The 15,410-nt window shown below is 34.2% G+C and overlaps 1 protein-coding gene across 2 annotated transcripts in view; it reads left to right on the top strand.

Moving 5' to 3' along the window:
* Positions 1–4,574, top strand: part of LOC131159228 (uncharacterized) — a 56,737-nt gene extending 52,163 nt beyond the window's left edge. For both annotated transcript variants that reach the window (XM_058113960.1, XM_058113961.1), the window contains one exon: positions 4,185–4,574. In XM_058113960.1, coding sequence (XP_057969943.1) covers positions 4,185–4,304 — 120 coding nt within the window. In that variant the 3' untranslated portion in view covers positions 4,305–4,574. The remainder of the gene's footprint in view (positions 1–4,184) is intronic.
* Positions 4,575–15,410: the final 10,836 nt, after the last annotated feature.

The raw sequence follows: 15,410 nt of genomic DNA, 5'->3' as shown, positions 1-15,410 counted from the left end.
CTCACCCACCTTGAGGAGAGCAACATTCATCCTCTCCTTAAGAAGTGTGGAAAATAGAAAGAGAAGTTGATGAGTAAATGAAGACGAAATGACCAACTCTAAATTTAGAAGGAGAAATAAAAGCCCCACCATGTAACCTTGGTGCATAAGCAAACAGGCCAACACCTCAGGGAGATGACCATCCATCTCCTGGCGATCTTCAGGAAGCGCGATACACTTAGACAAGTGGCGAGCAAGTATTGGATCATGAAATATTGAACTGGCAACAGGAATGTAGTAGGAGAAAGTCCTACACATACTAGGAGATTTGGCAGGGATGACTGAGAATGAGAGAGGAATCCAGATGCAACGGACGCATCAACCGGCATTGGGGATGTTTGAACCCTCAAAAGACTCGAAGCAGACCGAGGGGACCTCGCAGTAGGTTGAGGAGATCACTCACCTCAATCAGGAGTGGCATCAACATGTTGACCTTTAGAGTTCTTCCTCTTTTTGACTTAGAGCTTTGTTTGCTCATCCTTTTGAATTTGCTGAGGTCAACATTGGTCAACATCTCTACATGTATCATCAGAACATCAAGATCAAACAAGAGCAAAGTTTAATTTGATATAACAATAAAATCCTACTGGCATGAGTCAATATGTTAGCACATAGCCTGCATCGTGAATAAACCATTTTTTGGAGTAGGTCCTGATGGTGAATAACACCGAACTGCTCAGACGCGTAAAGCAGGTGTCCAAATATCTGTCTTAATAGCTGAAAGGGAAGGGAGAGCATTCCTAAATGAAACTAGGTCTGGATCTTTCCACCTAATATCCCTTGTCTTGCCCAAATTCCCAAAAGAACCAGCTTTTCTAATAACGGATAGAGGTTGGGTATGTGAATACTGAGCTCTTCTTAGGGTAGTAGCTAAAATAGCACCACCCTGGCTCTCTAGGATGAGCCTTTAGTTGGAAAAAGGCTCTTATCATGTTCAAAGTTGGCTTGTAACCTTATATTTTGAGAAGCACCATGAAGCTTACAAAGCTCAAACAAGATTTGGGAACGAGCTGATTTAGGGCAAGACCATAGAAATTGAGCACCTCCACTAAAAAAGAATCCAAGGGGAGCCTCAAACCAGCTTTGAAGAAGACTCTGTTAAAGGCTTAGCTCCCTATGTTAGTGGAGATGTGCTCGGTCACCCGATCTAGCGAGGCATAGAGACAAAAGGATGAATATTGTGAGTTCCCCTTATCCTCAAGATTGAATCACTATCAAGAACCCAAAACTCCCCATTTGCTCTATGTGAGGACGAGGAGGGTAGGTCGGTAGAGCTTGATTCACCTCGTGGCAGCTTGCAAAAGCCAGATTCGGGGCGAACTATAGCCATGTCATCCATCTTCTAGCTCCTTTGAAATATACTAATTGGCCAAAGAAACCCTCAAGAAAGGACAAGCACACGTACCTATTGTTGGCGACAAAAATGGTGATGGAAAATGGACAGAAAAAATTAGAAAAGCGGCTGTGAGGAAGAAGGAAGCAAGAGGAGAAATTGAAGCAAAGTGAAAATTGAATAGTGGAGGAAGAATAAATAAATGAGCCAAGTAGTTTTGGCAAGAAAATGCTGCCAAGAACCCCTAATGAGATGAGGACACGTGTATGGCCAAGAGAGTCTGACAAACGTGCCTTGGTAACCCAAGAGTTGACTCATCAAAGTCCCATCTTTGGAAAAATAAAATCTACCTAGGCAACCAAGTGCACATAAATTGGAAAATGAGAAGACACACTTTAATCAGAGAAGATGTTGAGAGAACCACATCAGCCCTCCTTGACTTGGTTTGGATTTCCAGGTGGAGGGAGGGCATTTGTTGGGAAAAGAACTGATGAAAACCCTAAAAAGGCAGACCTGCTGATGGTAGATCTGCCAAAGGCATGTTGGTCATGTGTGGTGCAAACCTGCTCTGGGCAGCCACGTGCAGGTCACATGAGGCATGGGTCTGATTTGGGCAAGCGGCTACATTCAGGTCAGATGGGACGTAGACCTACTCTGGTCAGGTCGGCCACATGCAAGTCATGTGGGGCATAGACAACCTCTGGGCAGGTCAACCACATGCTGGTCATGTGCAATCTAGACTTGTTCTAGCAGGTCAGCCATGTTCAAACCGAGATAAGGAAAAGCAACCCAGTAGCCATGACCAAGGGAGTTGTGACCACAAACAAGCCCATGAACACAAAACCACCAAATATGAATAGTTAATGGCTCATGCCCATATTAGGGGTGGGAGGCCCACGTTCACAGGAAAGGTATGCGTCCTCTGTAGGAAGGAGATGTGGAAAACACCTATTTATAAGAACTAGAGGAATTTCCTCCCAAGGGGTAATTAAACACACCAATACTTATAAATATCTTTCTCTCTCTTAAATGTTTGTCCTTCTTTTAGTTCTCTAGACCAATTCATTGGCTTGGGAATTGGAGAGATATCCTTAGGCCACCAAACCTCCCAAGAGCTTTGTTTCCTTCTGTTCTCAGAAGTGACCATGAGTATTCACCAACCACTCAGATGGCATATCTCACTAACCTTTGGAGTGGCAATCTGCTATTTGACATCAACATAGGGTATTTTCATTAGGGTCACGTCTTCAAGATTCAAGGATATTAATATTGAGGAATCAAGATTTTAGAGGATTAGCTTTTTAGGGAAATAATACTTTAGTTTATTTTGGTTTCCTAGTATTGTAGTTTATTTAGGTTTCCCAAATGAGTTTCCTCATATTCCTAGCATTGTAATTGAAAGATTGCAATTGAGAATTTAAGTTGTCAGATTTTGGTGTTGCATCATTGAACCACCTGTAGATGTGACAAGCAATGATGTCAGGTGAAAAGATTTTCAACAAAATTGAGAATCAGGTTTGAATTGAATCTGATGCTCAAGTAAGTCGAGGCAACTAAGTCAAGGCAACTCCTTGTCATAGACAATGAGAGGAAAAAAAGTTATTAATTCTGGAAGCTTGCTACCTATTATTCTTGTACAGCTAGTTTTTTCCAATTTATTTAATGCCCTGAGGGCTCCTGAAGGGGAAAACAGTGTCTAAGAAAGGATGGTGGTGTTTTGGATTTAGAGTATGATACATCTCTTTATGATCAGGTGGAAGATATGGAGGATGAGCTGGGAAGTACATGAGAATTGGAGAAGGCTTGCTGTTTGATTACTTGATGGAGGAAAATGATGATGAAGCAGACAAAGTATATGTTAGTGCTCCCACTTCAAATGTGAGGTTGTAAATGATGTGCCGTTAGATTTGGGTGAATGTTCTATATTTGGACAGGGCCAGAATATGGGGGTTAATGACCAAGTGGGGTGCTTTGGAAATGCTTAGGTTGGTGTTTTGCTGTTTGAAGGACAATCTTGATTGAGGGAAGAGGGTCTTTGGTCAATGTTCCATTTATGGAGATCATCTTAATAATTAGCATTCTGACATTTGTCCTGATCACATTGTTAATTATGACAGACAAGGCTTGAAAACACGGGTTGAATTTTTTCCCGTTTTGTTTTATTTATTTATTTTTTTGTTTTATTTTTAGTTTGAGGATCTTTGGTTCTCCTTAATACCTTGTATCATTGTCTTTCTCTTCTATTAGTTTTTTTAATATAAAAAAATTGCTTTTGGCCTTATCTTAGGTTAGGCAATAGTGAACATCTGTTGGACTGTTGGGGATTTCTGAGCTGAAGACAATGGACAATGGTACAAGTTAAGAGTCTTCCCTCTGAATGAGTTGGTGGGCTTCCTGACTCTCATTTTTTTTTTTTGGAGGGTCGGGGGTGTGTGGGTTGGTTGAAGGGGTGGGGTTTTATAGATTTGTTGTTGGGGAGCTGTTTTCGGTGTTGTGGGCTGAGGAGTGAGTTAAGACTTCTGTTATCTGAGATTATTCAGAGCTGTTATGGGCTTTTGGGGTTCTATCTGGATTTAGACCTGGGGATTTTGAGCTTATAGTTATCTTACTCTCAACACATGCATTTTTGTACTATTGTTATGTAGTTTAGGTTTTATATCATAGAAGGAAAAAAAAATCTTGAAATGGAAGAGGAGCTAGTATTGCTTGTTGGACTCTTTCAGTTAAATCCAAAATTATATATCCTACTTCATCATGCCAAACCTTCATTGGTTCACTATACCAAACATTTTCCGATATGGTTGAGCTGCAGGTACTCTTTTATGTTGCATCTTTGCTCGAGATGACAAAGGAAGAGATTGCCGAAATAAGCTACAGAAATGCCATGCATTTGTTCTCATACGAGGGTTCAAAAGTAGTACTAGAAGATTAGTTGACATTTGGGATTCTTCCTGTATAAATAGTGAGCTTGTAAAATTTTATTCGTCTCAAGTGAAATTACGATTCAAAATCTTATGCAGATATCACATAATACTATAGTGGAAACAAGCCCAAAAAATACAAATGTTGGCATGGAATGATTTGAGATTGGTCATGGTACTGAACTGGCTAATCAAGTATCAGGAGGATGGAACTATGGAGTTCTCCATGATATACATGTTCTTATATTACGAGAGACGTAAATTATTTCTCAAGTTCTATCCTTGGCCGCCTGGTGATTGATCATCTTTTCTCTCTTTATCTTTATTGTCGATATGCTAATGCTAAATACGAATGCATGGATTTGGAGTCTTAAATTTAGAATTATGTGGGCTGCAAATACTCAATAAAAAGTTGGCTTTGGGTTCAAGAATCCTCAAGCCAGTCAAAGAATAACAGCTAACTGGGTCTTTGGTTCAAGAAATCTCAATTGGGAATCTTTAAAAAGAAAAAAAGAAAATTCCAGTCAAATAAAGGCTGGTTGAGCTTGACCTATATAACAGGTAGATCACTTCCCATTTAATTTTAAATTTTTTTAACTCAAGTCGAAACTTATATAGTATATAAATTTGGAGGAGCACGATTACAGTATTTGGTATTCACATAGAATAGTGGGAATCATATTTTTGAGATGTTGGCATTCTTAATTCGTGGGTATAATGGAAAGAAAAATAGTTTATTTTTCAAAAATGTACTTTATACAAAGTCATTTAATTTCACGATCTTTCAAATTTTAATTTAATAATAATTTTGTTAAAAAGTTTTCATTTTTTGAACCATAATATTTTAAAGGTTCTTAATAATAATGATAACATATTATTATTATTATTATTATTATTATAATTTATTAATTTGTATTAGTTATAATGATTGTCATTTTCTGTTATTATTATTATTATTATTATTATTATTATTATTATTATTGTTGTTGTTGTTGTGGTAGCAGTTGTTTATTGGTTTTTGTAGAATTCATGATTTAATTATTATATATTTGTAATTATTAATATATTATTATTATTATTATTTTTTTTTCTTTCTTATTTTGTAGTAATTTTAGTATAAAGCTCATAAAAGAGATTGACCTTTGATAAAAAGACATTGAAGCTTGCCAAGAAGATACTAAGATTTTTTTTGTATTTTACAAAAGATTCTTTTACGAGATGTAAGTTTTTCAAAAATAAAATGTTAAGGTAGATTTTTGTCACTTTTGAAACTTTAGGAGAGATTTATAAATTTTTTTATAAAATAATGATTAAAAATTAAATATTAAAATATGTAAAATCAAGATTTTGTTAATAGATTTGATATATATTTTATTTTCCTTTTCACTTTTTTTGATAATTAAATATAAAAATATAAATTCTTTGACCCTTTTTTTTTTTCTTAAAAATATTTTCTAAGTTTCAAATAAAGTTGAATATTTTTTGTTATAACTAGTCATGGACATGCACTATCTGTATGCTCCATGGTTTTCTATTTTTAAAATTTTTTAAAAAATAATAAAAAAATAAAAAAATAAAATACTATAAGAGCATTTTGAGATAATTATAGATCGTCATAAAGGTATTTTGAAATAATTATGAGGAGTTATAGGTATAAATTTGATATAATTATGAAGGTCTTTTGGAATAAGTGTGGATAGTTAGATGAATATTTTAGAATAAACATTAATAGTTATAAGAATAAATTTAACATTTTTAAAAAATAACATCCAAGTAAGATGTATTATTATTATTATTTGATTACATAGGAACTCCAGCCACCAACAAGCTCTTCGGACCCGCTGGTGCGGCACCAAACTTACGGATTAGCGTCCTTTCCCTAGGTCTCGTTAATCAGCTAAAGTCCAGAATGCGGACACGGCTTTCGTGCATCAGTTGAACGTTCGGTCAATCCGACCCCTGAGACACATCTCCATTATCATTCACGATCTTCGCTGACTCACAAAAAACTCTTACCATCCACGGAAGTAAGATGTATTATTGATGCTATTCCAAACCAATCAATGAAAATAGGATTACAGGCTGTTGTCTTAGCAGGCAGCCGCGGAAAGCCAATTAGTTTCAATTTTTAACAAATTCTGAAGTCAATCAATTCCATTTTAACAAATGCAGAATGTAGCATTTGGAACTTAGATATATAACTTCAACGCTTTCAATTTGGAACCAGTCATTAAAATTGGATTACAGGTTATGGTCTGTGCAGACAGCCCTTGAAACCCAATTCAATTTCATTTTCAAACCAAATTTTATATATATATAAATTCAACACTTTCAATTTCAACACGTTCTTGACCCAAGTAAACAAAACGGTCCAAAAGTGATTGATTGATTTTTACGCGTTTTGAGCCCTCCAATGCCCCTCAAAAAATTTTGGAGTACTTCCTACGGGGTCATCATTGCATCAAATCCCCACAACAATGCATGGTTTTGTGCCAAATATATATTTAAAAGTTTCAATATATATATATATATATATATATATATATATATATAGATTATGTTTAATAGTAAAAACTTGAGTATTTACAATTTTAATTTAAAAGACATATCTACATTATAGTATGAAATTTATTTACAGAAATGTGTTAAAGCGAAATTGACTAGCGATAAATCAGTGAACTGACTACTTAACTGGCTTATGAAAAGTCAATTTTTGTTAAAATATTGAAATGATCATTAACCGTTTCATGGTGTCAACATAGGAGAGTTAGGGTTGTCGCTTTAGTATCAATGAAAATCGACTTATAAAAAGTCGGTAGATCCTCTGTAAACCAACTTTCCATAAGTTTGTAATCTATACAGAAATCGATTTCTTTTTCTTCCACCATCGGTCGCTCCCTTCTTTCTCCGTTAATTTGGCGCAAGAGTGTCCTCTTCACCCATTCTCCCTCCTCCTTCCTGTCGCTACTTCTCCTCCTCACGTTTTCCTCCAACATTCACTGAACACTACGGAAGTAGGTTGCTAGTGAACATTTTCATTAAGATGAGCAAGCATCCACTAGTATAAATTCTCATTCATCTTCAAATCAGGTAACCCAAAAATATCCTCTCTCAATTTGAAGTTTTCTCTGATTTTGTGTTAAGTATTATGATAGAAACAAAAATTTGAAGTTTGAATTTTGATTTTTGACATTGATTTCATTGTTATTGAGGTATTTTATAATTAAAGTTTATGTTTGTTAATTTATTTCATGATTAGGGTTTATGTATGTGAAGTAAGATTTGTTTGTTATTATTGTGATTTAATCATAATATTTGTTAATGTGCTATAATTTTTCAATATTTAATTAAGCATGAAATTATTTTAACTTTGATCATATATTATTGTGAAAATAATAGCTTTAAATGACTTAAAAATTATTTTTTGTTGAAATTTCATTAGAAACAAAGTCGACTCGAAGTAAAAAGAAATTAATTTTTGCTAGAAAATTGTTATTGAGGTATTTGTTTTGTTAAAAAAATTAATTTTTTTAAATTAAAATAATTTTTAATTTGCAGTTAATTTTTGTTCTTGTGAACAAAAAATAATTACATTAGTTTAGTTTAAGCTTGGAATAAAAGTAATTTGATTTGTAACTAGTTAGTAAAATATATTCAATTGAAATTGTTAGTAATAAGGGAATTTAGCATATTTTTGAATTTATAAAAATTTAGTTATTACTTATGAAATAAATTTTTTTGTCAAATTGAAATAATTTGTAAGTTGCATTAATATTTATCTTTGTGAGAAAAAAATATTTACACTAGTTTAGTTAAAATTTTAAATATCTTAATTTGATTTCAAATTACTCACTTAAAATTCTTGATTTTAGTAATGTAAAATATAGTTTTATTTTTTATTTTTTAAGGAGGGCGGCACCTCCATATCTTTATCGATAGTTATGTAAAATATAGTTAATATTATTAGTAGTCACGTAGAATATTGCATATATTAAAGGGTGATTTCGTGACTTAGTGGTTACTAATTGTACTTTAGTTTTAACGATAGTTATTTAATGTTTATAATTTAAAAATAGTATTAGTAAGCAATAATTGTGTTCGGTTAGGTTAAGTATTAGGTGATTTGGATAAATTAGAAGTAAAACTAGCAATTTTACGACTTAGTGATTACTTATTATAATTAAGTTTTAGCGATAGCTATTTATTATTTTTAATTTGAAAAAAAGTACTAGTGAGCAATATATATGTCGGATTAGTTAAGTATTAGGAGATTTGTAATAATAAGAATTAAAATTAGTCTTGTTATTTTAAGGTTAATTTTATTTACGTAAAATATAGTTAATATTCATTAGCAGTCTTTTAGAACAATGCATATATTAAATAGTGATATTTGAGTTATTATTAGTGAGTATAATTAAGTTTTAGTGATAGTGGCTAGTATTTACATTGGTTAGATTATTTTAAAAGATTATTAGTGAGAATTATGGTTAAATTTGGAAATTTTAATAGAAATATATTTATCATTAGGATAGTAATCAATAATTAAGGATTTCAAATAACAAAATCTATTACATAAAATTCCGAGTCCACTGAGATTTGGTGTTGAAATTTGAGAATGACATCAAGTTTGTATGCTAAGAAAATTGCGATTTTATTATACATTGATAGATAAATTATACATGGGACAACTAGTATTTAGTATAGAACAGGGTCAACGAAGGTGATTTGAGTTAGAAGGAGGATGAAGTTAGAAAGTCTAAAAGAGAAATTAAATAAATGATTATGCATCGATTAGAACGATTATAATTTAGATTTGACTTCAAGATATCCGCAACAAATGGGTGGTGGTAGTCTAATGTATGTTGATGTGCCAATAAAATATGATTAAGATGTTTTAATTGCATTGGATCGACCCATAAAGTTCTTATTATGACATGTATAGATATTTTTGTACTATGCATACTTGGAAGTAGGAGAATGGAAGGAGTTTTAACTGTGCTTAGAGAGACATTTCTTTAGTGTCAATCATATACCGATTTTGATACTGCTAAGATGGATAGATTATGCGATCACTTTTCACCAGTGAAGACATCTCTTAATTTGAATGACGTGCCCCAAATGTTATATCAGCCAAAATTTTGTCAATAGAGTTTGTACCTGACGAGACAAATTTGCATGGGTACAACATTGGCCACAATTTTCATGATGAAGCTTGAACATAAATTGAGTATAGAGGTAGCCAAAGTTTGAGTACATGTATGCCTATATCATACTTTTAAATGTTCCATCAATTATCATGAACGAGAGGGGGGTATACATTGTGGTGGCAATGTGACCCGACATTGATGGTGACCTTGAATTAAAGGAAGAAGACGATTTTTTTTTGGGGGGGGGGGGAGGGGGGAGTTTGAAGAAGAAAAAAAGGGGCTGAATGAGGTGGGTGGACTGCACGATTATGCAATTGAGCATGAAGAAGTTGTCATACCTCCTTAGAACAAAGCTGAGGGAGAGAGACGGGTACGTAGTGTGCTGCCATTAATCTACATGGTTGAAGTCAAAGTTGGTGATATCATAACCCAAATTGAGAGTTCTCTTGAGGGCACTCGATAGGATGGTGCTTCAGAATTTTATAAGAATATGATTTTCGACCCAAAGGATGAGTTGATACACTTTGTGCGCATGCACCATGCCCACACCACAAGAATGTCGTGCAATTGAGCCCAATAGCATGAGTTATTAGGTGCAATGCAGAAGGGAGTTGCACTTAGAGGTTGTGTGATTACTGACATAGGAAGTATGGATTGTTTAAAATTACAAAAACCTGTAAGCAATAAATCCAACATGGGTTGGCATAGGAGCTTCATCCTTCTTCACATGATTTAGTCCATTCTTCTGTTGTATATTATTTTGATTTCATTTTATTGTAAATTTAATATTGTTAAATATCTTACTGCATTCGCTGTAATCATTTAGGCATATACACTACTTTGCCAAAATTTTGGATTAGCCCAAATCGCCCCATGGACAGCTCAGTTGTGGTATATAATGAAGAAGAAATAGAGGTTTAACATTATTTTAGAACCTGACAAAGTCATAAAAAACGTAATTGAATTGAAAGAATTGATGTGATTGAAGAAGGAGTTGAAGGGCAATCTGGTCAAGTTGGTGCATCAATCGAAATAATCCTCATAGATTTCCAACCATTGTGTCCTTAGGTAGTTCCCACTCTTTATATGGGACCTTTGGTTGCTAAGTCTTGCCTCAGTTTCAGATAAAACAACCACTTTATCAAAATTCTTTAAAAAAACCCCATCACTCCATTTTTTTTAAAATCATGGCTAAAGAAATTACGAAGAAAAATTCACAAAGAAAGCTCACTCTTTTTATTTTCTTTTTTCTTTTCTTTCCCCAATTTTTCCAACCAATCTTATTACCAAAACAAAGAACAAACACATATCCCCTAATGAACATGCACAAACCTACCTAGCTCTTCATGTACATCATATAAAATCTTCATAGTTTCAAAATCGAATTGTCTTCCTCAACTTGCAAGTAGATTTCTTTCCTCTGCTAGTACCTAAGATTTATATACACTTCATCTGTTGAGTGTTTAATTTAGCTCCTAACAAATTTATCCCTGCATCCTTATAATATCAGACGAAGGGTCAAAATCATGTAAGAGCATTTGGAAAACTGCATGTTGGGACTTGAGTAAAGCCATGATGAGATCAAACAAGATGTTCGTGAGATTAAGGATCAAATGAATAAGTTGATGGAGATACTACTATAAGTAAAGGGAAAACTGTGCAACTTGTGGCTAAAGATGATCCTTTGTTTCCACTAGGGTTCACATTAGTTAGTGGACATCCTTCCTCGCAGTCGGTAAATGTGACAATAGGCTTGGGACCAAGATTGCACCCATTCATTCCAATGACATCAGCCCCAGGGTTCCAACCAACTGGGAATACATAAGCACCACTAATCATAATTCCTGATACCGAAGGGAAATAGCCAAAGAACATGCTCTTAGCCTGGAGGTGAACCGTATTTATGAGGTGTTAGAGGAGTGCCAACCAGCTATGGAGGGTACAAATGTGTTTGGATTAGTGGATGCATTTGATTTGTGTTTGGTATCTAATGTGGTTTTACCTTCAAAATTTAAAGTTCTAGACTTTGAAAAGTTTAGTGGGTCCAGATGTCTGGTCACTCATTTGAAAAAGTATTACCAAAAGAAGGCTACTTATTCTAATGATGATAGGTTGCTTATCCATTATTTCTAGGATAATTTGACTGGGGCAGCCATGAGATGGTATATCCAGTTAGACCGTACACATATTTGCACTTGGAAGGACTTAGCTAATGCCTTCATAGCACAGTACATGGATGTAATTGAAATGGCTCTAGGCAGGATGACTTTACAAAATATGGAAAAGAGATCAAGTGAGTCATTTAAAGAATATGTTTATCAATGGAGAGAAATGACAACACAGGTACATCCTTCGGTTGAGGATAAATAAGTAATTTCTTTATTTGTCAACACCCTCAAAGACTCATACTTCAATCATCTTATTGGAAGTACTCCCCATAGTTTTATAGATTTGGTAACCACTGGAGAAAGAATTGAAGGAACATTTAAAATGGAAAGGATGAGCAACTCTAGTATTTGGCAAGGGGTTGCGAAGAAAAGAATGTGAAAAAAATGGGGAGGTATGAGCAATACATGATCACCCTTAGGAGGAAGCAATGCCAGATGGCAGCACAATGTTCAAGCCTCAGAAAGAAGATTTCCAAGGGAGACACAGAGAACATAAAATCAACCTATCCCAATGACTTACGTAGAATTTTTCCTGCAATTGATGAAAAACCAACTAGTTACCCCAATACCAGGTGTGCCATTACAACCCTTTTACCCAAAATGGTATGACCCAAATGCTTAATGTGAATATCATGTTGGGGCATTAGGTCACTCAATTGAAAAGTGTTGACCTTTTAAGTACAAGGTACAAGCCTTAAGGGATGCAAGGTGGCTGGTCTTTGATGAAAAAGAACATAATGTGAATGGTAATCCTAAAAGGAAAGCAGTAAGGATAGGAAGGAAAAGATGGTCACTTAGTAGAATTTCATGCTAGGTTTGCTGGTTTTCAACTTGGGTGGTGGATTAATCTGACATAGAGGTGACAGTGGAAAACTAGATTAAATAAGTGAAATATGCTTTTGAGTACCTTGTGGTGATGAAATCAATGAAATCCTAGGTATGTTTAGGAATTCCTTCACTCTTGTCAATAAGAGTACAATGCCCCATAAATTCTTTTTGTTCATATTATTTTTAATTTAAACGAAATAAAATGTATTTCAATCTCATCTTTTTATATTATACTTTACTTATTACCTTTTGCCAAATTTTGTTGAGTTTTACTTGTGTTTTGTGTAGGGATACAAGAAATGGTTTTACCATTACAGAAGACGTGGAATTGATGATTGGCTTTGAGGATCTGGTCAATGTGGCAAAAATGAAAAAAAAATGGAAAAAAAATAGAAAAATAGAAAACCCTCTTGATTGGTGCCTAGTAAGGGTCCCACTCCAATAGTGCATTCTCGATAATTTTAACTAGTTTGGAAAAAGATATTGACAGTCCATAAGGATCCCCGCGAGAAATGACTTTCAAATTATAATGGGTCTTATCAAAAGGAGCTCTCTTGTTAGATGATATAGATGGAGACAACCTACCACACACTATCAACTCAGATGTTGTAAAAAATATATATATTTTGCTTGGTTACATGTGTGCCTTTTTATGAGATCAATGAGCAAGGTTCTTTGAATTTTTTATTCTTAATTGTAGTCAGTGTCCTAGGGTGTAATGATAATGTCCTTATCAAATGACGGGTGACCATCTTTGATCGGCCAATATATCAAAAAGAACCAAACAATGCATTGACTTACCACTTGGGTAACCTATTTGAGTCTTAATTTTAAACCAACTTTTTCTCAAAGTCAATTTACCAAAAATTTAATCTGGGTTTGGGTCCCCTAGTGTTTAGCAATTCATTTAAGGCAATGGTAATTGCCAAAAGGATGGTAAACCATCTTTCTACTACAAAAAGAAAATCAAAGAAGAAATCCCTTGCTAGCCTTGTTGATCCTAAAAAAATTATTTATTGAATACACCATAAAAAGATCACCCCCCATACTTGGGCAATTTCAAGAAGATTAATATAAAGCTCAAGTGAACCCCAAATAAAAAGGGGAACCACGATCCCTTCACAAAAGGAAAAACAAAAGATATAGTAAAAGAAGGGAAATACAAAAAAAAAAAAAAAAGAGAAAAAAGAAGGAAAAATGATTAGGGACATACTCCATAAGTGATCCTTGACTAATGTTACCCTAATAAAATTGGTGACTTTGAGCCTTATTAAAATATTTTCTTCTTTAGCCCATACCCTGAGCCTATATTACGGTCAAAAAGAAAATTCCTAACCTGATTGGTATGTGCTAGTACCTCAAATGAATTGTTAAACTCATTAGAGTTTGAAATATGTTATGACCTAATCCTAATAAGGTATATAGACAGCTTGTTCTGAGAATAAGTTCGGTCAACTTTTTGCATCATTAGGGGTTTAAATGTCACTTTGGGAAGGGGTTTTTGAGCCTTAGTTTCTCCGTTCTTCTAAAAACCTATATCCTTAGCCTACATTTCGTCCCCATGTCTTAAAGTTCACCCTAAGATTGGAATATTAATCAAAATACCCAATAAGACACTGATTGCAATTTAGGATGGAAAGGCTGAAATAGGCCATGGAACACAAATCAAGAAGGTATTATTGGAAGTTGACATCAAATGTACAGTGGAATAATGAAAAGGTGGATGTAGTAGATGGGCAATGTTCATTTTAATTTTCCCATAATAAGGCAATGAAGAAGGGAAGTTTGGAGCTAAAAAAAAAATGAAAGGTTTTTGCCTGTTGATTTGATTCTCTAGGTTAACATCAAGGCTACACAACATCAGAGTATTGGTAAAGCCACTTCCTGTTAAACAAGCACAAAAACTAAGTAAATAGATAGGTTTGAGCATTTCATTTGAATTCCTAATGATATTGTGTTATCTAATTGCATACTTATTTATTTAACTTCAAAATAATCTAAATATTAAGAGTGCAGTCCTTTCGAAGGTACCATCATTAGGGAAATTAGGTGAAGCATTTGATAATCAACATTCTTGAAATAAATAGGTCAAGTTGAGTAGTTTGATTACAAGTGGCTTGGGGCAAATGTCATGTCAAGTTTTAGGAGGACAAGACCTATGGGCACTCACATTAGACAATGCAGGTGGTATTTTTTGTTCAAAATCATAATTTTTTGAAGGGGCATCATTGGTAAACACATGAACTTTCTTCTCCAAAAATTGAAATTTGAAAAATAATAAACTTAATCGAGATATGGCAAAGATTGGTTTCAGAAACTTGTTTGTTGATTGGATAGGCATTGGTTCACGGGCATACCTAAAGAGGAAATTTATGCATCTTTATGCATTGTATGCATACCATCAATAGTGATAGGAAACAATCCACATGCATTTTGTAAAATCATTGCATGAATAGATTTAGGATGTGTCTTCACTTCATACATTATAATATTCATATCATACAAATTTATTTCATAGATTTTGTAAATAGTGTTCATTCCACTTCCCACTTTTTCAATTCATTGGTTTCTATGAATTAGGATGGTTTGCGTTCTACTTAGGGTATGGACATTAATTCCCAAATTCGGGTAGTCATTTCCAAATTATTCTGTCTACTTCAAATGCTTAGTTCCCTAATCTAAGTAGTTCCTTCTAAGTTGTTTTGTCTATTTCGGATACTCGTGGCATTATTTCCCAAATCTGAGTAGTCACTTCCAAGTTATTTAGCTATCTTAGAGACACGTGGCATTAGTTTCAAAATTTGAGTAGTCATTTCCAAGTTGTATTGGCCATCTTAAAGTTATGTGACAATAGTTCCCAAATCTAAGTAGTTGTTTCCAAATTATTTTGGCTATCTCAGAGGCATGTGACCATAATTTCCCAAATCTGAGTAGTTTCAGGTTGTTTTGGCTATCTCAAAGGCATGTGACATTA

This window comes from Malania oleifera, chromosome 7 (genome assembly GCF_029873635.1).
Source record: "Malania oleifera isolate guangnan ecotype guangnan chromosome 7, ASM2987363v1, whole genome shotgun sequence".
Lineage (NCBI taxonomy): Eukaryota > Viridiplantae > Streptophyta > Magnoliopsida > Santalales > Ximeniaceae > Malania > Malania oleifera.
This window is presented reverse-complemented; position numbering and strand designations above follow the sequence as displayed.